At 69.1% G+C, this 21,960-nt stretch overlaps 4 protein-coding genes across 10 annotated transcripts; 3 read left to right on the forward strand and 1 right to left on the reverse strand.

Moving 5' to 3' along the window:
* The first annotated feature begins 1,832 nt into the window (after nt 1-1,832).
* Nucleotides 1,833-8,430, forward strand: PNPLA2 (patatin like phospholipase domain containing 2). Its single transcript, XM_036436208.2, has 9 exons — nt 1,833-2,163; nt 4,888-5,120; nt 5,197-5,262; nt 5,568-5,777; nt 6,746-6,806; nt 6,884-7,036; nt 7,248-7,380; nt 7,527-7,649; nt 7,728-8,430. The coding sequence occupies exons 1-9, from the start codon at nt 1,959-1,961 to the stop codon at nt 7,993-7,995; spliced, it is 1,452 nt and encodes a 483-aa protein (XP_036292101.1). The 5' UTR covers nt 1,833-1,958; the 3' UTR covers nt 7,996-8,430.
* A 1,330-nt stretch (nt 8,431-9,760) lies between these two features.
* Nucleotides 9,761-14,033, forward strand: CRACR2B (calcium release activated channel regulator 2B). 4 transcript variants are annotated; one of them, XM_036436216.2, is made up of 10 exons: nt 9,761-9,798; nt 10,909-11,092; nt 11,163-11,274; nt 11,648-11,828; nt 12,172-12,318; nt 12,424-12,514; nt 12,659-12,751; nt 12,879-13,045; nt 13,286-13,357; nt 13,577-13,913. In XM_036436216.2, the coding sequence occupies exons 2-10, from the start codon at nt 10,934-10,936 to the stop codon at nt 13,761-13,763; spliced, it is 1,209 nt and encodes a 402-aa protein (XP_036292109.1). In that variant the 5' UTR covers nt 9,761-9,798; nt 10,909-10,933; the 3' UTR covers nt 13,764-13,913. The 4 variants fall into 4 exon arrangements, with proteins under 4 accessions (XP_036292109.1, XP_036292110.1, XP_045437023.1 ...); XM_036436217.2 differs by having other exon boundaries at nt 13,481-13,610; XM_045581067.1 differs by lacking the exon at nt 12,879-13,045 and having other exon boundaries at nt 13,577-14,033.
* Nucleotides 14,034-14,897: 864 nt separating this feature from the next.
* Nucleotides 14,898-19,480, forward strand: CD151 (CD151 molecule (Raph blood group)). 4 transcript variants are annotated; one of them, XM_045581076.1, is made up of 9 exons: nt 14,898-14,990; nt 15,891-15,945; nt 17,049-17,133; nt 17,250-17,441; nt 17,786-17,860; nt 18,212-18,316; nt 18,387-18,545; nt 18,633-18,719; nt 18,804-19,480. In XM_045581076.1, the coding sequence occupies exons 3-9, from the start codon at nt 17,050-17,052 to the stop codon at nt 18,861-18,863; spliced, it is 762 nt and encodes a 253-aa protein (XP_045437032.1). In that variant the 5' UTR covers nt 14,898-14,990; nt 15,891-15,945; nt 17,049; the 3' UTR covers nt 18,864-19,480. The 4 variants fall into 4 exon arrangements, with proteins under 4 accessions (XP_045437032.1, XP_036292133.1, XP_036292134.1 ...); XM_036436240.2 differs by having other exon boundaries at nt 14,935-14,990; nt 15,891-15,944; nt 17,042-17,133; XM_036436241.2 differs by lacking the exon at nt 14,898-14,990 and adding an exon at nt 15,167-15,371 and having other exon boundaries at nt 15,891-15,944; nt 17,042-17,133.
* A 946-nt stretch (nt 19,481-20,426) lies between these two features.
* On the reverse strand, nt 20,427-21,941 carry POLR2L (RNA polymerase II, I and III subunit L). Its single transcript, XM_036436246.2, has 2 exons — nt 21,760-21,941; nt 20,427-20,593 (listed from the first exon to the last, which is right to left on the reverse strand). The coding sequence occupies exons 1-2, from the start codon at nt 21,852-21,854 to the stop codon at nt 20,485-20,487; spliced, it is 204 nt and encodes a 67-aa protein (XP_036292139.1). The 5' UTR covers nt 21,855-21,941; the 3' UTR covers nt 20,427-20,484.
* Nucleotides 21,942-21,960: the final 19 nt, after the last annotated feature.

Genomic DNA, 21,960 nt, shown 5'->3' on the forward strand with positions numbered 1-21,960 from the left:
CAAGTTGAATGGGGGCAGGAGGCCCAGCAGAGAAGTGGGCTCAGGGTCCAGGGCAGAGCTCGCAGGCTATGCTCCAGCCCTAGAGGGGCCCTGTGGGCCAGAGGACACCGTGGGGGGGAGGGGGCGCTGACACTGCTGGCATGGCCATGGCACACCAGACACCAGGGGTTCCTCCGCCCAGCCAGGATTCCAGGAAGGGCCGTCCTGTTCCTGGCTCCAGAGCTGACGTCCCAGAGGCCCGAAGGGAGGGATCTGTACCCAAAACAGTTCAACCCTGGTGTGGAAATGGGGACAGAGGTCTCTGCACCGGGGCAGCACCTCCCCCCCACACACACAACCCTATGGTCCCAATGAAGCAGGCAGGGCTCGGACCCCAGCCTCTCCTTGGAGCAGGTTGGGGGAGGGACTTCAGCCCCTGGCTCAGCCTGCACTGCCCACCTCCCCTTCCTCCCTTTTTAAAAAATACGTTTTTATTGATATCAAAGAGAGGGAGAGGAAGAGAGAGAGAGAGAAACATCGATGAGAGAATCATCCATCAGCTGCCTCCTCCACACCCCACACTGGGGATCGAGCCTCTAACCTGGGCATGTAACCCTGTCCAGGAATTGAACCTTGATCTCCTGGTTCATAGGTTGATGCTCAACCACTGAGCCACACTGGCCGGGCCCAGCTTCCCTCTTGACCACCCTGGTGAACCCCTGAACTTCCCAGGCTGGCCTTATCCCCACTGTGCCACTCTTTGCCCCCTGCGGCCTCCAGCAGCCTCCCCATGGACTCAGTCACCAGAGGCCCTGGCCATCCTGATGGGGCCACATCCTTGGCACTGTACCTGCATCCCAGACCTTGGGGGATGGGAGAGAGGGCAAGTCTTTCTAAGATTCATTCGGCGAGATCCGCTGCTTCTCCCTCTCCGGGTGCCCAAATCGGCTCCCCTCTCAATCCCCATCCCACCCAGGGCCTGGGCACATGCGGTCAGGTAGCCTGTGCCCTTTCGAGTTAACTATCCACACGCCCTGCCCTACTCTGGCTTCCAGGCCTGACCCTGGGCTGGCGGGGGCTGCTCCCTGGCACCATCTGGGCACCCTGCCTCCCCACCACCCCAGGTAGACCAGCCCCGGGTTGAGGTCATCCCAACCAGGCTAGGCCTGTGGTACCGGCAGTCCAGGAGAAAAAGGTGGAACTGGAGGGAGCTGACATCACCCCCTGCTCCACCTGCAGGGGCGGGGCAGGGCCCAGTCATACCCAAGTAGACCGCAGGCACGGCCGGAGGAGCGGTCGGCGCAGGGAGAACCCAGATTGGTGCCCAGGTGCAGAGGGCCGTGGGGAGGGGGTCGGCTGGGGTGAGGGCCTCAGGGGTGGTCCCCGCGCTTGTGGGAGCTCTTCAGGTTGTGTGAGTGTCCGAACCGGAAGCTTATGGGTCCGACTGGGATGAGTCATGGGTGCTGAGGGGTCACTGGCTGTCAAGACAGACCATGAGGTGGCGGAGGGAGCTGCCCAAACACCAGGGCCCTCCTTCTACGGCTGTCCCGACATCCACCAGGCTCCCAGGCCCGAAGACTCGGCGGCCTCTGGGTCCCCTCCGCCGCCCACGATGGCGGACGGGGAGGGGGCAGTGGGCCGGGGCCAGGCCGCTGCCTGTGGGCAGCTGCGGGCCCAGAGGACCCGGCCGCGGCGGAGGGGGCGGGGCTTCCGGGGCGGGGCGGGGCTCCAGGGCCCCCGAGGGCGCGGCCGTTCCCCGCGCGCCCTGATTGGTCCGCGCGCGCCGGCCCCGCCCCGCGCCGGCCCCGCCCACCAGCCTCTAAAAACACCGTCTCCGCCGCCTCCTCGCGCAGCGTCGCCGCCTCCTCGGCGGAGACCCTGAACCAGAGCGACTGCGAGCGAGCGAGCGAGCGCCCCGAGCTACCGGCGAGCGGACCGCAAGGCCGGCCTCGGGAGCCCCGGGCCGGCGGGCCGCCGCCATGTTCCCCAAGGACGCGGCGTCGCCCCGGGAGACGACGTGGAACATCTCGTTCGCGGGCTGCGGCTTCCTCGGCGTCTACCACATCGGCGTGGCCTCCTGCCTCCGCGAGCACGCGCCCTTCCTGGTGGCCAACGCCACGCACATCTACGGCGCCTCGGCCGGGGCGCTCACGGCCACGGCGCTGGTCACCGGGGCCTGCCTGGGTGAGCGGGGCCGGCCGCGGGGCCATCCGGGTGCCGCGGGGGCGGGGCCTGGCTTGTTTTGCTCCGGTGCCGGGTCCCGGGCGCTTCTGGGGCCGCCGGGCTGTGACGCCGGGCCGGCAGGTGCGGCCGAGGCTGTTATTGGGAAGAGATCGGCTCGTGGGCGGGGCCTGAGGAGGGGCGGGTCCGCGCTGCCCCCTCGCCCCCGGCCGCCGGGTGCGGGGCCCAGGTGCTAGCGGTCACCGTGTCCTGAGGCTCTGTCACCCCGCAGGCTGCCAGGGCCCCCGGGTACGGGGTGTGAGGCCTGATGTCCTCCGACGGCTGTGCCCCCGGAGCAGGAGCCAGACGGGTCCTTCCACCGCCCATGGGGGCCTGGGTCCCCGCTGTGGGCCCCTTCCGTGGGGTGGCTGGAGTGTCTGGGCGCTCCGCCCCGCGGTGGGGCGGGCTGAGGGCTGAGCGTGCCGGGAAGGACGCCTCCACTCACCCACACTTCCGGCGGGGCCCGGGTGTTTACCGAGTCCTCCAGGAGTCCTGGGAGAGCTGCCCAGCCCCGCCGCCCTGGGCAGCAAGGTGACCCAGTGGTCATCGGTGCCCCGCCCGCAGGAGCCTGTGCAGGGCTCTCCCTGGCCTCCTCCCTGCCCGTGACCTCTGCCCTGAGTGGGTGGGAGCATGCCTCTACTCCTGGGAAGGGGATCCCCCGCTGGGGCCCTGACCCGCCCCTCCTCAGGAGGCCCCCAGACCAGAGTTCTCAGTCCCCACTGACTCTCATCATTGATGTTTCTGTCTCTCATTCTCCCTTGCTCTCTGAAAAAAAAAGACACCCAGGTCCCTGGTACCCAATTGAGGACATGACTCCTCCCACACCCCACTTTCAAAAGGCCAATTTCTTTTCTTTTTTTTCTCTTCTTTTTTTGTTAATCCTCACCGGAGGATATTTTCTCATTGATTTTTAGGGAGGATGGAAAAGAGAGAGGTATAGACAGAGAGAAACATTGATGTTAGAGACACATCAATTGGCTGCCTCCTGCATGTGCCCCAACCAGGGCCCAGCCAGGGGGGACCCTACAACCAAGGTATATGCCCTTGACTGGAATCGAACCCAGGACCCTTCCGTCCATAGGTCCATAGTCTGAAGCTCTATTTGCTGAGCCAAACTGGCTAGGGCAGTGGTCGGCAAATTCATTAGTCAACAGAGCCAAATATCAAAAGTACAACGATTGAAATTTCTTTTGAGAGCCGAAAACCGAAGATTCAATCACGCTGTGCGTGGGTGCCCGCACGTGGTATTTTAAAAATATATATTTTATTGATTTTTTACAGAGAGGAAGAGAGAGAGAGAGCTAGAAACATCGATGAGAGAGAAACATCGACCAGCTGCCTCTTGCACACCCCCTACCAGGGATGTGCCCACAACCAACATGCATGCCCTTGACCGGAATCGAACCTGGGACCTTTCAGTCCACAGACCGACGCTCTACCACTGAGCCAAACCGGTTTCGGCCACAGGTGGTATTTTGTGGAAGAGCCACACTCAAGGGGCTCAGTTTGCCAACCACTGGGCTAGGGCATCTTTTTCTTTTTTTAATATAATGAGAGATTATCAACCATAACCTACCTTTTTTTTTAAACCCTTACCCAAGGATATGTGTTTTTTGAAATTATATCTTCATTGATTTCAGAGAGGAAGAGAGAGAGAGAGATAGAAACATCAATGATGAGAAGGAATCATCCATCAGCCGCCTCCTGCACGCCTCCCTCTGGGGATCGAGCTGGCAACTGGGCGTGTGCCCTTGACCGGAATTAAACCTGGGACTCTTCAGTCCGCAGGCCATGGATCTATCCTGAGCCAAATCGGCCAGGGCCCAGGGACATGTTTTTATTCATTTTAGAGAGAAAAGGAGAGAGAGAGCAACATTGATGTGAGAGAAACACCCATTGGTTGCCGCCTGGATGTGCCTCTACCAGGGAATGAACCAAAAACCTAGATATGTGCCCTGACCAGGAATTGAACCGGCAGCCTTTTGGTTGCAGACCAACACTCAGCCAGTTGAGCCACTGGCCAGGGCGGGAAGCCTCTTCTCACTTGTGGTCCGGGGAGCTGGGGCCCCCAGGTGGTCCCTCCGCCCTGGGTGTGGTCCTGGCGGAGGGCGGGGGCCTCGGCTCCTCACAGGGCCCTCTGCTCCCACACTCCCGCCCCCCCCCCCAGCCTGATCCTAGGCTGGCCCCCACGGCCCCAAGGAGAGTGCTAGGGGCTGCTTGCTCCTGGCTGCAGTGGGACACAACTGCGCCTTCCTGGGGCGGGGGCCCACTGTTTACACCGTGGAGGAATGGGCTGTGCTGGGTTTGGCGGGTCCGGATCTGGCCAAGTGGGTGAAGGCTGAAGCTGAGTAGAGTTGAGCCTCTCCGCCTGCTCCCCAGGCTGAGTGCCACACGCGCCAGGCCTGGTGACTCACGGGCAGGGCAGGCTGTTGGGAAACGCCAAGCAGAGGGCAGAGAGCAGGCCCAGCCCCAGTTGGCATCCCCAGTGTCTGTCCTCCCGGGGGAGGGGGGATGGCCTGCCTCTCTCTTCATGGGCAGGTGGCAAAAGGCCCAATTGTGGCCAGACCCCTGCTGGACACGATTCCTCCCGGGCGGAGGGGGTGTGCCCTCAGACGCTGGGCCGGGAGCTATCAGGAGGTGCTAAGTCCAGGCGTGCTGGCCCCTGACCCTTGGCCCTGCTGCCCCCAGGCGAGGCCGGTGCCAACATCATCGAGGTGTCTAAGGAGGCCCGGAAGCGCTTCCTGGGCCCGCTGCACCCCTCCTTCAACCTGGTGAAGACCATCCGCAGCTGCCTGATGAAAACCCTGCCCGCCGACTGCCACGAGCGCGCCAGCGGGCGCCTGGGCATCTCGCTGACCCGCGTCTCGGACGGCGAGAACGTCATCATCTACCACTTCAGCTCCAAGGACGAGCTCATCCAGGTGGGCCCCGCAGGGGTCGCCCCGGGGCACGGCCGGCCCCCGGCCCGGCTCACCGCCCGCTCTGTCCCTCCCGCAGGCCAACGTGTGCAGCACCTTCATCCCCGTGTACTGTGGCCTCATCCCGCCCATCCTCCAGGGCGTGGTAAGTGCGCTGGTGACGGGAGGCACTGCGTGGCCGAGGGGCAGGGTGGGGAGGAGCCACCCGTGTCCCCCAGCCCCTCACTCCCGCCACTGCTGTTGCCTCACTTCCCCGGAGTTACTCAAGAGCCAGAGCCAGGCCACACGCTTCCTGTAGCTCCCCCCGCCCATGTCTGGCTGTTTCTCAGTGCCAGGCGGCCGGGCCAGTGCCTAGTGGGTGAAGGCTCAAACGAAAAGCCACGGGGGTGGGCCCGGGCAGCCCGCCTCTCTGCAGGCCCCGCCATGTGACCTGTGTCCCTCCCACCTCAGCGCTACGTGGACGGTGGCATCTCGGACAACCTGCCGCTCTATGAGCTCAAGAACACCATCACCGTGTCCCCCTTCTCGGGCGAGAGCGACATCTGCCCGCAGGACAGCTCCACCAACATCCACGAGCTGCGGGTGACCAACACCAGCATCCAGTTCAACCTGCGCAACCTCTACCGCCTGTCCAAGGCCCTGTTCCCGCCCGAGCCCATGGTGAGCCCTCGCCTTCGCCGCCTCACCTGTCCGGGTTCCGGTCCTGGTTCTGGTCCTGGTCCTGGTCCTGGTCCCCATCCTGGTCCCCGTCCTGGTTCTGGTCCCCGTCCTGGTCCTGGTTCTGGTCCTGGTCCCCGTCCTGGTTCTGGTTCTGGTCCTGGTCCCCGTCCTGGTTCTGGTCCCGGTTCTGGTCCCCATCCTGGTCCCCGTCCTGGTCCCCGTCTCGGTTCTGGTCCCCGTCCTGGTTCTGGTCCCCGTCCTGGTTCTGGTCCCCGTCTCGGTCCCCATCCTGGTCCCGGTCCCGGTCCCGGTCCCGGTTCTGGTCCCGGTCCTGATCCTGGTCCTGGTCCCCGTCCTGGTTCCGGTCCTGGTCCCCATCCTGGTCCCCGTCCTGGTCCCGGTCCCGGTTCTGGTCCCCATCCTGGTTCTGGTCCTGGTCCCGGTTCTGGTCCTGATCCTGGTCCCCTTCCTGGTTCTGGTCCCCGTCCCGGTTCTGGTCCCGGTCCTGGTCCCCGTCCTGGTTCTGGTCCTGGTCCCCGTCTCGGTTCTGGTCCTGGTCCCTGTCCCGGTCCTGGTCCCCGTCCTGGTCCTGGTTTTGGTTCTGGTCCCCGTCCTGGTCCCTGTCCCTGTCCCGGTCCTGGTCCTGGTTTTGGTTCTGGTCCCCGTCCTGGTCCCCATCATGGTCCTGGTCCCCGTCCTGGCCCCTGCCCCTGTCCCTGTCCCGGTCCTGGTCCCAGGGGAGGAAGCTGCCCTCTGGCGGCGCCTGAGTGACGGCAGGGGGTCTGGACATCCTCTGAGGCTGGGAAGGAGCCCGTGGCCCACACGGCCTCTGCACTGGGGCAGCCTCTTCGGCCTCATCTGGTCCTGGGTCCCGGGTCCCTTTGCTGGGGGTGGTGGTGGGGGAGGTGTTTGCAGGGACCAGGGCCAGGCCTGGTGCGTCTGACCCCCTGCTCCACCCCTGCCCCCAGGTGCTTCGGGAGATGTGCAAGCAGGGCTACAGGGACGGCCTGCGCTTCCTGCGGAGGAATGGTGTGTGGGCCGGCCGGGGCGGGGGCGGCGCCATGGCCCCTCCGCCAAGCTGACACTCTCTGGCCCTCCCCTCCCAGGCCTCCTGGACAGGCCCAATCCCTTGCTGGCACTGCCCCCTGCCCAGCCCCCTGCCCGCCAGGAGGAGGACCGGGAGAAAGCGGTGCTGGCGGTGGAGAGGGCTCTGGTGGAGGACCACATCCTGGAGCACCTGCCCGCCCGGCTCAACGAGGGTGCGTGGGGGGCGGGCTCAGTGAGGGCGTGGGGGGCGGGCTCAGTGAGGGTAAGTGGGGGCGGGCTCAGTGAGGGCAAGTGGGGGGCACAGATCAGTGAGGGCGTGGGGGGCACGATCAGTGAGGGTGGAGGGCCATGGGGAGGCTGGGGGAGCAGAGCAGAGCTGGCCCCGCCTCCCCCACTGGTGTCAGCCTCCTGCTGCTCCCCTAGCCCTGCTGGAGGCCTGCATGGAGCCCAAAGACCTGCTGACCACCCTCTCCAACATGCTGCCCGTGCGTCTGGCCACGGCCATGATGACGCCCTACACGCTGCCCCTGGAGAGCGCCGTGTCCTTCACCATCCGGTACGGCCGGTGGGCAGGAGGGGAGCCTTGCTGAGGGGGTCACCCCGGGAAGAGGCAGCTGGTGGGGAGGATGGAGATGTCAGGGCCAAAGGCGGGGGTGGGCAAGGCACAGGCCCTGACCCGAGGCCGTGCCCCCCACCGCCCAGCTTGCTGGAGTGGCTGCCCGATGTGCCCGAGGACTTCCGGTGGATGAAGGAGCAGACGGGCAGCATCTGCCAGTACCTGGTGATGCGTGCCAAGAGGAAGTTGGGCAGCCGCCTGCCGACCGGGTAAGGCCCTGGCTGCTGTGCTGGGGGGGCCACAGCCTCACCTTAGCGCTCCCCACTAAAGCCCCGCCCCCCCCGCAGGCTGGCGGAGCAGGCGGAGCTGCGCCGCGTCCAGTCGCTGCCCTCCGTCCCGCTGTCCTACGCCGCCTACTGCGAGGCGCTGCCCGGCTGGATGCGCAGCAACCTCTCCCTGGTGGACACGCTGGCCAAGTGGGAGGAGTGCCAGCGCCAGCTGCTGCTGGGCCTCTTCTGCACCAACGTGGCCTTCCCGCCCGACGCCCTGCGCATGCGCACCCCCACCCCCTCCTGCCCCAGCCCCGCGCCCCCGCAGCACCCGCCCCCTTGCTGAGAGCCCTCGCTCCCGCCCTCCCAGCCCCCCACCCCACCCCACCCCGGGGTCCCAGTGCTGAGGGCCAGGCCCTCCAGCTTCCCTGCCCCATGAGGCGGGGCCCTGGGGTCACCTGAGACCCTCCCCCCTCCCTCCATGCCTGGGGGAGGAGAAGGGGCTCCCGCTGGGAGAGGGACTTGGCTGTCAGCTCCTCCACAAACCACTCACTTGCTGCACTGAGGAGGCGGGGCGTGCAGCACCCCAGCCACAGAGGCCCCCTCCTGTGCCTTAACACCCACTCCCAGGCCTGCCCAGGGCAGGGCCGGGCCGGGGTCCGGGCAGAATCACTCCCTCGAACTTTGCACCTGCTCCTCCTCACGTTTCACTGGAGATGTTGAAGATGTGTGAAGACTTATTTATTTTTGCTGAAGCAGACGTAATAAAGGCCACAGCTCAGCCCCTGCGTCCTCCGTGTGTGTGACCCCTCCAGCTGCCCCACGTGGGTACAGCCTCCTTCCCGGCTGCCAGGGTCCCGGCTGCTGGAGGCCAGCATTGGGCCTGGGGCCGCCCCTCAGGCACTCAGGGCCTCCTGGCTGCAGCCCCTCCTCACACACGTGCCCCCTGGCCCGAGGCCTGCAGGCTGACCGGCACAGCTCCCCCAGGGCCAGTGGGAGTGTTTGAGACCAAGATCCTCACTGAATAAAAAACAAAGACGTGTTTACAAAAGGTGGTGTCGCACCTCCGCTTGTGGTGACGTGGGGGGGCTGCCCTCTGGGCCTCGCGGGGTGAGGTTCCCCAGGAGCGGGTGCGGGGCCTGCTCCACGCTGGGCTTTGTGTGCCGGCCGTGCTGGCCAGGTGCACACGTTTGCTCCCCTGAACCCCTCCTCCCCGGGGGCCTGGGACAGGGTGAGGGCTCTGGGAGACGTGGGCAGTGGAGGGAACCCTGCCAGCCCCCCTGCGGACCGGGAGCCAGGGGTGGAGGGTGCTGGGAAATAGCCCTCAGGCCTGCGGTTTGGCCCCACCTGCTCCCCCACGGCTGGCTGGCTGGCTGTGTGGGCGGCCGGCTGTGGCAGCGCAGCCCCCGGCCAACAATAACGGAGGAGAGGGCTGTGGGACTGGGCGAGCCGGCCGGGCAGGTCCCGGCTCCCTGTGCCAGGGCCGCCCCCCTCGCTCCCAAGGTCCCGGCCTCTCCGCCCAACCTGTTCTCGTTCGGCAGGATCGGGCCTTGGAGAAGCAGAGGCGGCCACCGAGGCCAGGCCTCCAGGTGGGTGCGGGCCGGAGGCCGGGAAGAGGTGGACTTTCTCTCCCCCCAGCGCGGAGGGCTCACCCCTCTCCCACCCCTGGCTCACCCTCACACTCTGCCCTCACACCTCTCACCCTCATCCCGGCGTCTGTCTGTGCATTTACCGTCACTTTCCAGGACGTCAGGTGTGTGGGGGCACGCAGTGGGAACCCCGGGAGCGCAGCCCTCCCTCGGGGCACGGTTGGGGTTGGAGCTGTCCCTGTACTTCCCGCCGCGGTTCCTGCACTTTGAGCCCCTTAAGTCGGGTCCTCAGCCCCTGCCCTGCTCACCTGGCCGCACAGGGAGGCCCCCGGAGCCGGTCGCCTCACCCCACCGCCCGGGGCTCTGCGGGATGGATCCAGGTCGCGGGCGGGTGGGGAGCGCGGCGAGAGGCGGGGACAGGCGACAGCAGTGGCGCCCCGCCCGCCCGCCCGGGCCGGCCCACGCCGGGGTCCCGGAGCCTCCGAGCGGCAGGAGCGGCGCCCGCGCCCGCCTTCCGGGAGGGGAGCCAGGCGGCAGGTGCGGCGGCGGCCAGCGCGCAGGTAGGCGTCTCGCGGGTCCGCCGCTCCGAGGCCCGCAGGGCGCGCCCACCCCCCGGGCGGCGGGGGCTCCGGGGCCCCCACGGGGCGGGGCGCTGCGGCCCTTCCTTCCCGCTCCCGCGTCCGGCCGAACGCAGCTTCCGCCGGGATGGCCCTCCGGCCCGGAGCCCGGGGGCCGGGGCGGCGGGGCGCGGTGGGGTGCCCGGCCGGTGCGCCCCGTCCCGCTCCCGCAGACCGGCCTTCGGACCCGGGCCCGCGCAGCCCCCCGGACGGGGCGGGGCCCCGCTCTGACCCGGGAAGGACACGCTCCGACTGCTCAGACTCGGTGCGGGCGGCTGCGCGGGGGTCGGGGCCGGAAAACGCGCGCCCGGGGCGGCCGGGAAGACAGGTGGCTCCGGTGGGACCGGACCGGGATCAAGGGCGCGGCGCCCTTTGTGTGTGTGTGGGGGGGGGGGGGGGCGCAGGTTGGGAGGGGGCGGGTCTGGGAGGGGGCGAGCCTATGCGGGGAGTCTGTCAGCCTGGACCTAGGTACCCTGACCGCAGCCATGGAGGGCACCCTGTCCGCCGGGCCCTGCACCCGCACCCGCACCCAGGGAGCCGGGGCCGCGGTGGGCGGGGCTGGGCGAGAGGGCGGCGCAATCCACCTGCCAGCTGGTGAGGGCGGGCCTGGGCCCAGGTGGGGCTGGCTGAGTGCTCCTCCCGGTCAGCCCCTCCATCCGGCTGCTGTCTCCGGCCACCGCTCACCCCAGCCCCGTGCCCTCAGCTGCCATCCCAAGGCCTCCATGGACCCCCCAGACTGCCCCTCTCCCAGCCAGCTCTCTGCGGGGGACCCCCTCCTGAGCCCGAGGCTCTAGCTCCCTCAGTCCTGCACCACCGGCCCTTACACCCCGAGCCCTCGAGCCAGCAGACCCTCCCGCTGCCCCTCTCTCCTGGACCTAGGCCAGGCCTCCTCCCACCTTCCTCTGCCCAACGCTGTGTCCCAACGGCCCCCGCTCAGCCCTCAGCCACCGGCCTCTAGGCCTTTACCTTCCCTCTGCCCCCCCCCTGCGGTCCCCCGTCCCCCCTGCTTTTCTTAGGAGCTCTGCTCTGCCCTGACTCTCCTTGGCTTTACAGCACCCACAGCCAAGACCCGGCTCTCATGGCCAGCCCCGGGGAGGCCCCGGAGGAGGAGGCGGAGGAGGGGGAGCCAGAGGCAGGCTCCGCGGGGCCCTGGGCCGCCATGCTGGCGCAGGCCCAGGAGCTGTTCCTGCTGTGTGACAAGGAGGCCAAGGGCTTCATCACCCGCCATGACCTGCAGGTGAGTCCCCGTCCCGAGGGGCTGCCCGGGGCCGGCCCCCGCCACTCAGCCCGCCCCCTCTGTCCGCCAGGGCCTGCACCGCGACCTGCTCCTCACGCCCCAGCAGCTCGAGGCTGTGTTTGAAAGCCTGGACCAGGCCGGCACGGGCTTCCTCACCGCCCGGGAGTTCTGCCTCGGCCTGAGTGAGCCCTGCCCTGACCCCAGCCTGACCCCCACCCAAGGGCCCTCCCTGGGGCATGTGGGCGGCTCTGCACACACACAGGCAGCGAGGGAAGGCCCCGCAGAGAGCCCCCCGCTGCGGAGGCCTGGGTGCCCGGTCCCTCCTGCACCCCCCACTCCCCCTGCTGCGCCCAACCCAGGTGGGCTGGGAGCCAGCTGTCCATTCTGGCCCGTCCGCTCCCAGGCTAAGAATCCACTCAGAATTAGGAAGGAAAACAGGAAGCCGGGCCCATAGAAAGGGCAGGATGTGTGTGTATGTGTGTGTGTGCGTGGGGGCAGTGGCGGCCGAGCACCGAGGTAACCCACCTCCCTGCGATCTCTCGCCCATGCCCACAGGGAGGTTTGTGGGGGCAGAGGCGGCCCAGGGCACACAGCCCTCTGGGGCTGCGGAGGAAACCTTTGAGTCGGGCTGGTCTGAGGGGCCAGGCCCCGGGGGCTCCCTGGAGGAGGAGGAGGAGGAAGAGGAGAGGTTCCTCTCGGCGCTGGAGCAGCTCGGGGTGGCCCGGGTCCTGAGCGAGTGAGTCTGCCTGCTGCTGCTCTGGGCACGGTCCCCGCGGTTCCCCTCAGCGCCTGGGCGGGCGGGTGTGATTTCCCGCAGAATTTGCATTTTAGGAGGCAGCGGTGAGGGCCGCGGGAGGGGCGGCGCCGGCCACAGGGCCTCCGGCTCCTACCCGCGCCTGCACAGGACCCCTCGCTGCCCAGCCCGCGGCGCACACGCAGGCCCCCCAGGGGCGAAGTCACCCGCAGGAGGGAGGCCCTGAAGGCGGCCCCTGCGCCTGGCTGGTCCGGGGCTGCGGAGGTCATCTGGGGGCGGGCGCGGAGCCCCCCACGGTGGCTTCAGCCCCTGCCCGCTCTTCCAGGCAGCGGGCGGTGCGGCTGCTCTGGACCCGGCTGCAGCGCGAGCGCCCCGAGCTGCTGGGGCACTTGGAGGAGGTTCTGATGCGCGCGTCCGCCTGCCTGGAGGAGGCGGCCCGGGAGCGAGCCGGCCTGGAGCTGGCGCTGCGGCGGTGAGGGCTGGGGCGGGGCGGGCGGGGCTGCAGGACGGGCAGCTCCATGCAGCTGTCTCACCCGGCCCCCCACCCATCCCCATCCCACCCCACCCGCACCCCAAGGCGGGAGAGCGAGCACGAGAGGGAGGTGCGGTGTCTGTACGAGGAGACCGAGCAGCAGCTCCGGCAGCAGCGCCAGCGCCTGAGGAGCCAGGTAGGCCCGCGGCCCCGCCCACCGCCGCCCCGCCCAATCCCAGACCCGCGCGCCGCCCTGGCCACGCCTCCTGGGAGCGGGTCCCGCCCCCGGCCCCTGCCCCTTCGCGGTTCGCGGAGGCTCAGGTGCCCCCGGCCGTCCCAGGACCTTCCCCGGGAGGAGCGGAGAGGCCGCCTGGAGCTGGAGCTGCAGAGCCGCGAGCAGGAGCTGGAGCGCGCGGGCCTGCGGCGGCGGGAGGTGAGCGGCCCCCGGCCCGAGCCCCATCCCCCCGTCACCACGCCGCCCCGCCCCCGGCAGCGCTGGGAGCCAGAGGCAGCCCGCCCCCAGGGCAGGGGCTTCCTCTCTAGTCTCCCCCCGCCCCCAGCTGGAGCAGCAGCTGCGGACCCGGGCCGCGGAGCAGCTGGAGGCGCAGGCGCAGAACGCGCAGCTGTGGCTGGCCAACGAGGCGCTGCGGGCGCAGCTGGAGGCGGCGCAGGAGCAGCTCGGCCGGCTGGAGGGCGAAGTGCTGGGCCGCCAGGAGCAGACCTTACGGTGCCAGGGGCTGGGGCGGCCTTCAGGGGCGGGTCCCAAACGGGGTGGGGCCCACGGGCGCGTCGAAGCGGGGGTGGGAGGGGGGGGGTCGCGCTTGGGGCTCAGGTCTGGGCCGCTTCCATCCGCATCCCAAGTCTGGGCACTCCGCCAGGGTGTGCGTGGGTCAGGGTCCCCTAGGGGGTGGTGGAGCGCCCCAGGAGTCCCCTCCACCCAGGCCACCGCCTCCCGCCCTGCCCGCAGGGACGTGGTCGCTGTCTCGAGGAACATGCAGAAGGAGAAGCTCAGCCTCGTGCGGCAGCTGGCGCTCCTCAGGTTCGGTCTGGCTCAGCCGTGGAGGGAAGGGGCTCAGTGCAGCTCCCCAACGCCCCTGCCCACTGCCCGGCTTACGGCCAGGAAGGCCTTCCTGGTGTCTGCCCTCCCTCCCTCACGCTGCAGCCCCTGCCTGGTCTGAGGGAGAGGCCGGGCCCACACTGCCTGCCCCAAACTCCTGCCTCCTGAGGCCTCTCAGAGCCCCTGGACTCCCTCCCCCAGGGAGCTGAACACGCGGCTGCGAGACGAGAGGGACGCCTGCGAGGCCAAGCAGCTGGGCAGCGGCCCCAGGACGGCTCTGGCCTCTGCCTGCCTGCCGAGACCCACCTGCTGCTGCTGCTGCTGCTGCTGCAGCAACTGGGCTCGGCCCCCCGGGTGTGGCTCAGGCCCCCTTCCCAGTGCCCGGTGAGTGGCCAGCCCAGTGACTCACCGGGCGTTCCTGAAGAACTGCCCTTCGAAAGTGACTCACCGTGGCCGGGGCTGCGCGGCCAGGACGTGGGCTCTACCCAGTATGCGGCCCGGCCGGCCGGCCTGCAGGCATGAAGGAACTAATGGGGAGAGGGGGACCAGGCGCCCCTGTGGCCCCTCTGGTCCTCACCCTGTCCCCTTCCCCATCAAGCCATGTCTGTCCGGCAGAAAGCCCCTCCTCCAAATAAACACTACAACCACCCTGCAGCCTCCAGCCCTCCTGTGTGTGGGGTGGAGCCACAGACATGGCCTGTCCGTCCAAGTGTGCCCAGACCCACACCCTCCGAGCTGAGCTGGGGCTGTGGGTCCTTGTTTGTGTCCGCAGGCGTCCCTGCCTCTCTGTCAGACCGCGGGCCCTCACAGCCCATAAGCGCTTGAAGTCCAGGCCCAGGGCAGGTGGGGGGGTGCTGCCCACTGACCCTGGAGAGCTGCCCCAACTGACTGTGGGGACTCAGACCCCACCTGGGTTGGGAGTCTTCCCTCCTCACACCCCCCACCCCAACTCAGACTCCAGTCTAGTGGGTCTGCAAGACTTTTTCAAGCCTTCCCACCACTGCCAGGCCAGCAGCCCTCCAGACTGGAGTGTCTCACAGGGCCCCTAGGCCTCCGAACGCCAGGCCATCCGTCCTGCTCACCCCTGTGGCCTCTGGGTGGAACCTGGATCGGGAGCAGAGAAAGAATTGGGCCTGGAGGACAGCAGGGTCTCAGGCAGGGTCCAGGCCTTGGCTGGTCCGGCTGCCTCCCCCACCTCCCCGCCCCTAGCTCAGTTCCTCCGTCTCCTGAGGGTCTGGGTCCTGGCCAGGCTGCGGAGGCCCCCGGGCTCTCCAGGCGCCTGCACCGGCTGGAACCCCGCCGCCCGTCCGCGCGCCCGCGCAGAGCGTGCGTTCAGACCTGTGGGCCCTAGGCCGGGTTGTCGGCACCGGCGTGGTCTCCTAAATGGGGCGGGGTTTGCGGGCCGGGGCGGGACTTGCCGGAATGGGCGGTGCTTTCCGGCGTGGGCGGGGCCTGCGGGCCGGGGCGGGGTTTGCCAGTATGGGCGTGGTCTGAGGGCCGGGGCGGGGCCGGCGGGGCGGGGCCGTAGGCGAGCGGTGCACCTCCCCCGCAGGCCGCCAGCGGCCGCGCATTCTCCGCGCTCCCAGCCTCTATCCCGCCCGACTCCCGACGTCCGGTGAGTGCGCCACCTGGCCGGGCCCGCCGGGAGGGGCCGAGAGTCCCAAGTCCGCCGTGGCGCGGCTCGGAGGCCCGGCCGCAGCCTCGGGGGCCCTTTCCGGAGGGGAGCGGGTCACCGGGCGGCTGTGCGGGCGGAGGGGGCGCAGGGCGAGGGCGGGACGCCTCCCGCGTCTCCCGGCCGGCCCGGCGGCGGTCCCTTCGGGCCAAGGGCCCCACCTGAGCATCGCACTCGTTGTTCCTGGCCGCCGGTTCCCTTCCCTCCGCCGCGGGCCCGCCCACCTCCCGGTGCCAGTGGGTGGGCGGCGGCGGCGGTGACCTCATCGCGGTGACGCGGGATTCCTCCCAGGGCCCGGCTGGAGCCCTTCCCGGGGCCCCCCTGGTTGCACGGGCCTCCGAGGGCCCAGCGGGGTGCAGGGACTGGGGAGGGGCCGCTCTGTTCCCGGCCGCAGGAACTATTTCTGGCCGCCCTTTCCCTGGGGATCCACATCCGCTAGACTCTCCCGGAAAGAGGGCCCCTCCCTGCGGGTGGCCGGTGAGGGCCGCGGGGGCGGGGGCTGTGTCCGGAGTCAGCCTCCCCCGGAGGCCTGGGACCTCGGAGCAGGCCCAGGGGCCCGTCTGCCGCGCGTGGGGCTCCGCAGGCTACGCCCTGCTGCTCGGGGGGAAGGGGCCGGGCAGGTCTGGCGCCATGGCCTGGGGTGGGGTGCTGGGAGGAGGCCAGGTTCCTAGGAGGATCGCACTGTCCAGAAATGTCCTCTGCCCTGCCCCTCCCTGGCTCAGACCAAAATACTGGCCGCTCCCTGGCTGCTGCCCGGAGTGACTTGTGCCCGCTCTGGAAGCCACCGCCCGGGGCAGCCAGCCGCCCGCAGGGGCCAGACCTCTGATCTGTGCCGCCTTCTAGTGGGACCTCCCGGGAACTGTCCACCTGCCTCCGGAGCAGCATTCCTGCCAGCCAGGTGAGTGCCGGGCGGGCGGGGCGGGTGAGTCGACCTGTGGGTGTTGCTGTGTCTAGAAAGGTGGCCCCAGGCACTGTCTGTGCCACAGCCCTCCATCCCACAGCCCTGGCTGCTGTCCGTCCGTCCGTCCTGTGGCGTCACCTCGCAGCAGGGCCAGCTTGCTGTTCTGGCTGGGGTGCCTCTGAGCGGGACAGCCTGTAGCTGCGCTCCTCACAGGGGTTAGCGGGCCTGTCCCCTTTCCAGCAGCGAGGAACCCCGAGGTGTGGGGTGAGGGAGTGTCTGCCCGCTCTGCTGCCTGGACCCTCCGCAGTGCCCACTCTTTTCTTCTCTTTTTGAATCCTCACCTGAGGACATTTCCCCTAATGATTTCCAGAGAGAGTGGGAGAGAGGGAGGAGGGGGAGAGAGAGACAAACAGATTGATTGGTTGCCTCCGGCACATCCTCCTACGGAGGCTGGGGAATCCACAGCAGAGGGAGGTGCCCTTGTCTGGGAATCAAACCCGAGACCCTTTGGTCCATGGGCTGACGGTCTAACCACTGAGCAAACTGGCCAGGGCCACAGCGCCCACTTTCTGGAGGAAGGAAGGAAGGAAGGAGCGTCTGGCCTTTAGCAGGCTGAGGGGCTTTCCTGGGGCCACGAGGCGAGTAAGGGGTAGGCCAGTCTGTCTCTGAGTGGCCTCCACGCTTCTCGCAGCTGTAGGTAGGTTCCAGCCAGCCTGTGATGTGGGGCCTGGGGAATGCTGGGGTGGGGGGTGGGCGGGGCCTGCATGAGCTCACCACAGGTGCCTGCTGGGGCTTCCCACCCTGGCTGCCAGGGGGGTGAGTCAGCCCGCGGTGGTTGAGGGTCCTCTGCACCCCCAGTGCCCGGGGCTCTGGTCAGGGGAGCCAGGCCCTCCCGCTTTGTAGGGCTGTGGGCAGCAGGCATTGGCCTGGTTGCCATGGGATGGGGGCCCCTGCCCTGCCCTCCGACAAAGTGCCCCGGGTCCCAGGTCAGTGGTTGCTTGGGCATGGGCATCCCTCCGTGTCCCCGCTGGTGTCTGGCTGTCCTCCGGTCAGTCCTGGCGGTGAGGGTGCTCTGACCGCCTCCCCCCTCCCCGCCCCAGGATGGGCGAGTTCAACGAGAAGAAGGCCACGTGCGGCACCGTCTGCCTCAAGTACCTGCTCTTCACCTTCAACTGCTGCTTCTGGGTGAGGCCCTGCCCCGCCCCCCCGCCCTCGGGACTCCCTGCGTAGCTGGAGGGGCTGGTCTGGGCTGGAAGGAGCCTGGTCCTGGGTCCTGTGGTGACGGACCGGTGCGCCCGCAGCTGGCCGGTCTGGCCGTCATGGCCGTGGGCGTGTGGACGCTGGCCCTGAAGAGTGACTACATCAGCCTGCTGGCCTCCAACACCTACCTGGCCACAGCCTACATCCTGGTGGTGGCCGGCGTTGTCGTCATGGTGACCGGTCTCCTGGGCTGCTGTGCCACCTTCAAGGAGCGGCGGAACCTGCTGCGCCCGGTCAGCAGGACAGCTGGCACTGGGTGGGGGGACCTGGGTGGGGGCCTCCCCGCTGCTGGCTGGGGCTGGCTCTGGGGCCCTGACTGGGGAAGAAGGCACTGGGGGTGAGGGGCCGAGTGTGACACTGCAGGATCCTCTGCTGTGCTCCCCGGGGGTGTCCTCCCACCTGCCCGCCCTCCTGTGACTCCTGGGGGTGACACCAGCTCTGAGGGAGGGAAGCCCTCGCCTGCTCTCTGGAGCCCTCACTCTGACCACTGGGGAGCTGAGCGAGGCCACTGTGGAGCCGCCACCAGGAATTCCCGTGGATGGGGTGTGTGTCCCTGCTCACTGCCCCTCCCCTGCAGTACTTCATCCTGCTGCTCATCATCTTCCTGCTGGAGATCGTGGCCGGCATCCTGGCCTACGTCTACTACCAGCAGGTGAGGCGCGGGCAGGCCCCACGCACACGCACACACACACACAGGGAGAGCACACACAGACCCCCCCGCCCCCCCCCAGCTCCAGAGCTGACCACTGTGCCATCAGGCTGGCCGCAGGGTAGGGTGCATGGTGGGGCTCATGGGGAAAGCAGGTGTTCCTGGGATCTGGAGCTCCCTCCCTGCCCCGCCCCCCCGCCCACCTGCCCCTACCTCAGCGGGCACCTGAGCCTGGCCGAGCCTGGCCCTTCCTTCCCCTCCATCCCCCACCCCCTCAGTCCCCCACCCCCCCTCCCGGCTGCCCCGCCCCGAGGGCCTTAGACAGGGGCTGAGTGACCACCACCTCGCCCCCAGCTGAACGCGGAGCTCAAGGAGAACCTGAAGGACACCATGACCAAGCGGTACCACCAGCCAGGCCACGAGGGCGTGACCAGCGCCGTGGACAAGCTGCAGCAGGAGGTTGGTGGGGGCTGGGGGAGCCGCGGGCGGGCGGGCGGGCGGGCGGGCGCTCAGTCGTGCTCTCCCGCAGTTTCACTGCTGCGGCAGCAACAACTCGCGGGACTGGCGGGACAGCGAGTGGATCCGCTCCGGGGAGGCGGGCGGCCGCCTGGTCCCCGACAGCTGCTGCAAGACGGTGGTGCCGCACTGCGGCCAGCGGGAGCACGCCTCCAACATCTACAAGGTGGAGGTAGGAGGGCGCCCGGCCCGGTGGGGGCGCTGGGCGGGGGGGCGGGCGGGGGCCTGCCCGTCCTCAGCGCCCACCCCCTGCCCGCAGGGCGGCTGCATCACCAAGCTGGAGACCTTCATCCAGGAGCACCTGCGCATCATCGGCGCCGTGGGCATCGGCATCGCCTGCGTGCAGGTGCGGCTGGGAGGGGGCGGGCACTGGCGGGGGCAGGGCACTGGGTGGCGGCGGCCGGGCCCTCATGCCCGCCCCTCACCACAGGTGTTCGGCATGATCTTCACCTGCTGCCTGTACAAGAGCCTGAAGCTGGAGCACTACTGACCCGGCTGGCCGGCCGGCCCGCTGGGCCCCTGCACCTTCCCCAGACTACTGAGCGCTACTACTGAGGCCGGGAGCCGGGGCCCCACCAACGTGCCATCCCGTGGCCTCTGGGGAACCCCATCCCCAGAGCTTCCAGTGCCTTCTGCTGCATACCCGTCCTGAGGGACCCCTCCTGCAGTTGGGGGGTCCAGCATTTCTGCTTATGTGGGGGCCTGGGTTGTCGTAAAGCCCCCCCCCCCCCACTTCCCTTGGAGGGGAGGTTATGGCACCTCAGGGGTCTCCCTGGGGCCTGTGCTTAGTTGGAGGGGCTGGTTTGGCCCACCCTAGGGTGCTCCCTGACCCTTGCACACACTCCACGTGGTGGCGGGCAGGCCCGGGAGGGGTGATGCCGGGGCAGGTGCAGGGGAGAGGCTGTGTGCGTCCACCAGTCCCAGTGCTCCCCCAGGGCCCTGCGCCCCTGCTGACTGCCCCATCCCAGCCGCCACTGCTGAGCCTGCTGTGTCATTGCTGCTCTCCCATCACGTTCACTGTCCCCCTCCCCCGGCAGGGGCGGGGCTGTACTCACTACTGTACTCCAGACCTCCCGCACAGCAGTGCTCAATAAACGTTTGTGGATACTCAGGTGCCTCTCTTACTGGGTGGGTCTGGTCACATCTAGCAGGGAGGGCGGAGCCACCCACCCAGGACCACAGGCGGGATGATCGGGGCCAGGGCAGCCAGGTGTGGGCTGAGTCTGACAGGACTCGAGGGACCAATGGCAGGGACAGCTGAGCACAGGCCCAGCAGAACCTGCCCTTCTGGGAAGATGGGCGGCTGGGACCCGGCTGGAGAGGAGCAAGGCCGGGGGTCTGGCAGGATGTGCTGTAATGGGAGCCCCCACGGCATGGCTGTCCACCCCTGGCAGACCCCATAGGTGTCTGGGCCTTGGGGCTGCCTCCCTGGCTCTGAGGTGGGCTCCTGCGTTCTGCTGGCCGCAGGGCATCAGGGCCCACCTGCCCCTCCCCCCAGGTGACAGCTCTGCGGGTGGCCCACGAGGTTAAAGGCAGCGCCGGGCCCGGGCCGCCCGACCCCCTGCAGAGCCTCAGGGCCGCCTGTCCGGCTGGGGCTCAGGCTGGCTGAGCGGCCAGGTGCCGCCCCCCCTCGGCAGGAACTTGGGCTGGGGGGAGGGGCCCGAGCATGGGCAGCCGTGGCCACAGCCGCACTCCATTCTGGGCCCAGAAAGCCTGGTTCCTAAATCCTGGGACGGGGGGCAGGGAGCTCTGCGCTCAGCCTGACCAGCACCCACAGCACGGGGTGGGGTGCCAGTGCCCGCGCCCCTGCTGCTGTTTCTGTGGGGCTGTGAGAGCACCCCCTTCCTGCGGGAGACACCCAGGCTGCGTGGCTGCCATGAGATGGCTCTCCCTCCTCCCAGGCAGTGAGGGCCCACATTCACCCCAAGGCCCCGGCCTGAGGCGGAACACAGGCACAGGCGGCGGCGGGTCCCACAAAGCCAGACGGACGCTGGGACCCCCACGCGGCTCTGCCAGGACCTTTATTGGATGTTCCTTCCAGAGCAGGAGACGTGCACACAGCCGTGGGCAGGCCGTGCTCCCGGCCTGCCAGGCCTCAGCGCGGGGGCCCCTCACTTCTCCAGGGGCGCGTAGTTGAGCAGCTTCTCGATGAGGTCCACGTGGGCCAGCAGCATGCGGCGGCAGCAGTAGCGCTTCAGGCCCAGCGCGTCCAGGGCGTCCCTGCGGGCCGGACAGCGGGCTGTGGTCAGTTCGTGCCAGGCCCCCCCACCCCACCGCTGTGGGGTCCCCCTCAGCTCTGCTGCCGCGGCAGCGAGAAAGGTCTCCCCTCTCTAGACAGCCACCTCGCCCTTTCCCCAAGCCAATAAGAGCTCCAGTTTCCCTGGGACCCAGACCCCCCCCCCCCCCAGGCCTCCGGGAAATTCTCCCTCGGCTGGCCCGTGTGCAGGGGCAGGAAGGGGAGCTTCGCACGCAGGGGGGGTCCAGCGCAAGCCCTTGCCCACCCCGGGCTCCTGTCCTCCTCACACCTGCACCGAGAGCCTGTGGCACGCTGGCACACCCCAGCCCCGCAAATGTGGTCAGGACCTGGCCCTCCGCACAGCGGGAAGGTGCGGCTCTGGGGAACAGAGGCAGCAGGCACGGTGGTGACTGCGCTGGGCGAGCACAGGAACCAGGCGCTGCAGAGCCTCGCAGGCAGACAGCCTGTCTCAGGAAGCTGTCCCGTCCTCGAGGACAGGGGGCCTCCAGGGCCTGGGGTGGCCCGCAGCAGAGGTCAGGGAGCAGGTGGGCAGGGAGGAGGCTGAGGGCTTAACTGTCCGGAGGAGCGCCTGGCTGGTCAGAGCACACCCAGAAGCCCCAACACCAGTGGCTTGATGCCCGACTCCCCTCCGTCCCCCAAACTGCAGGGGGGGGAGCTCTCCTGGGAGCGGGGCTGGGCTCTGGGCCTGAAAGCCCGAGCAGGTCACCTGGGGTCGGTGTGAGTGCCGCCGCCGCCGGCCTGCCTCCCTGCACCCGCCCCCCTGCCCGGCAGACCTGGGCCTCTGCCCCACCTCCCCTTGTCCCAGCCCCATCCCTGCTCCTGGCCCCGGCCCGGCCCCCGGCCCCAACTCCTACTCCTGGCCCCAAGTCCGCCCCGGGCCCGGCCCCGGCCCCGGCCCCCAGCCCCAATCCCTGCTCCCGGCCCCGGCCCCGGCCCCGGCCCCAATCCCTGCTCCCGGCCCCGGCCCCAGCCCCAATCCCTGCTCCCGGCCCCGGCCCCAATCCCGGCCCCGGCCCCATCCCCAATCCCTGCTCCCGGCCCCAATCCCTGCTCCCGGCCCCCGGTCCGCCCCAGGCCCGGGCACATCCCACCGCCCGGGAGGCCCTCGCCGCCCAGCCCGGCGCCTCACCCCTCGGTGTACTCGGCCTGCAGCAGCCCCAGGTAGGCCTCCCACTTGTTGCCGACGATCTTGCCGCACGTGAAGCAGCGGACGGGGATGATCATGGCGGCGGCGGAGCGGTGGTGGCGGCGCGGTGGCGGCGGCGCTCCGGCGACTGCGGCTTTGAGGCCTCAGTCCCCGCCCCCCGGGCGCATCCAAGTGCCGGGGAGG

The sequence above is a fragment of the Pipistrellus kuhlii genome, unplaced genomic scaffold, assembly GCF_014108245.1.
Source record: "Pipistrellus kuhlii isolate mPipKuh1 unplaced genomic scaffold, mPipKuh1.p scaffold_m20_p_132, whole genome shotgun sequence".
NCBI classification, from domain to species: Eukaryota; Metazoa; Chordata; class Mammalia; order Chiroptera; family Vespertilionidae; genus Pipistrellus; species Pipistrellus kuhlii.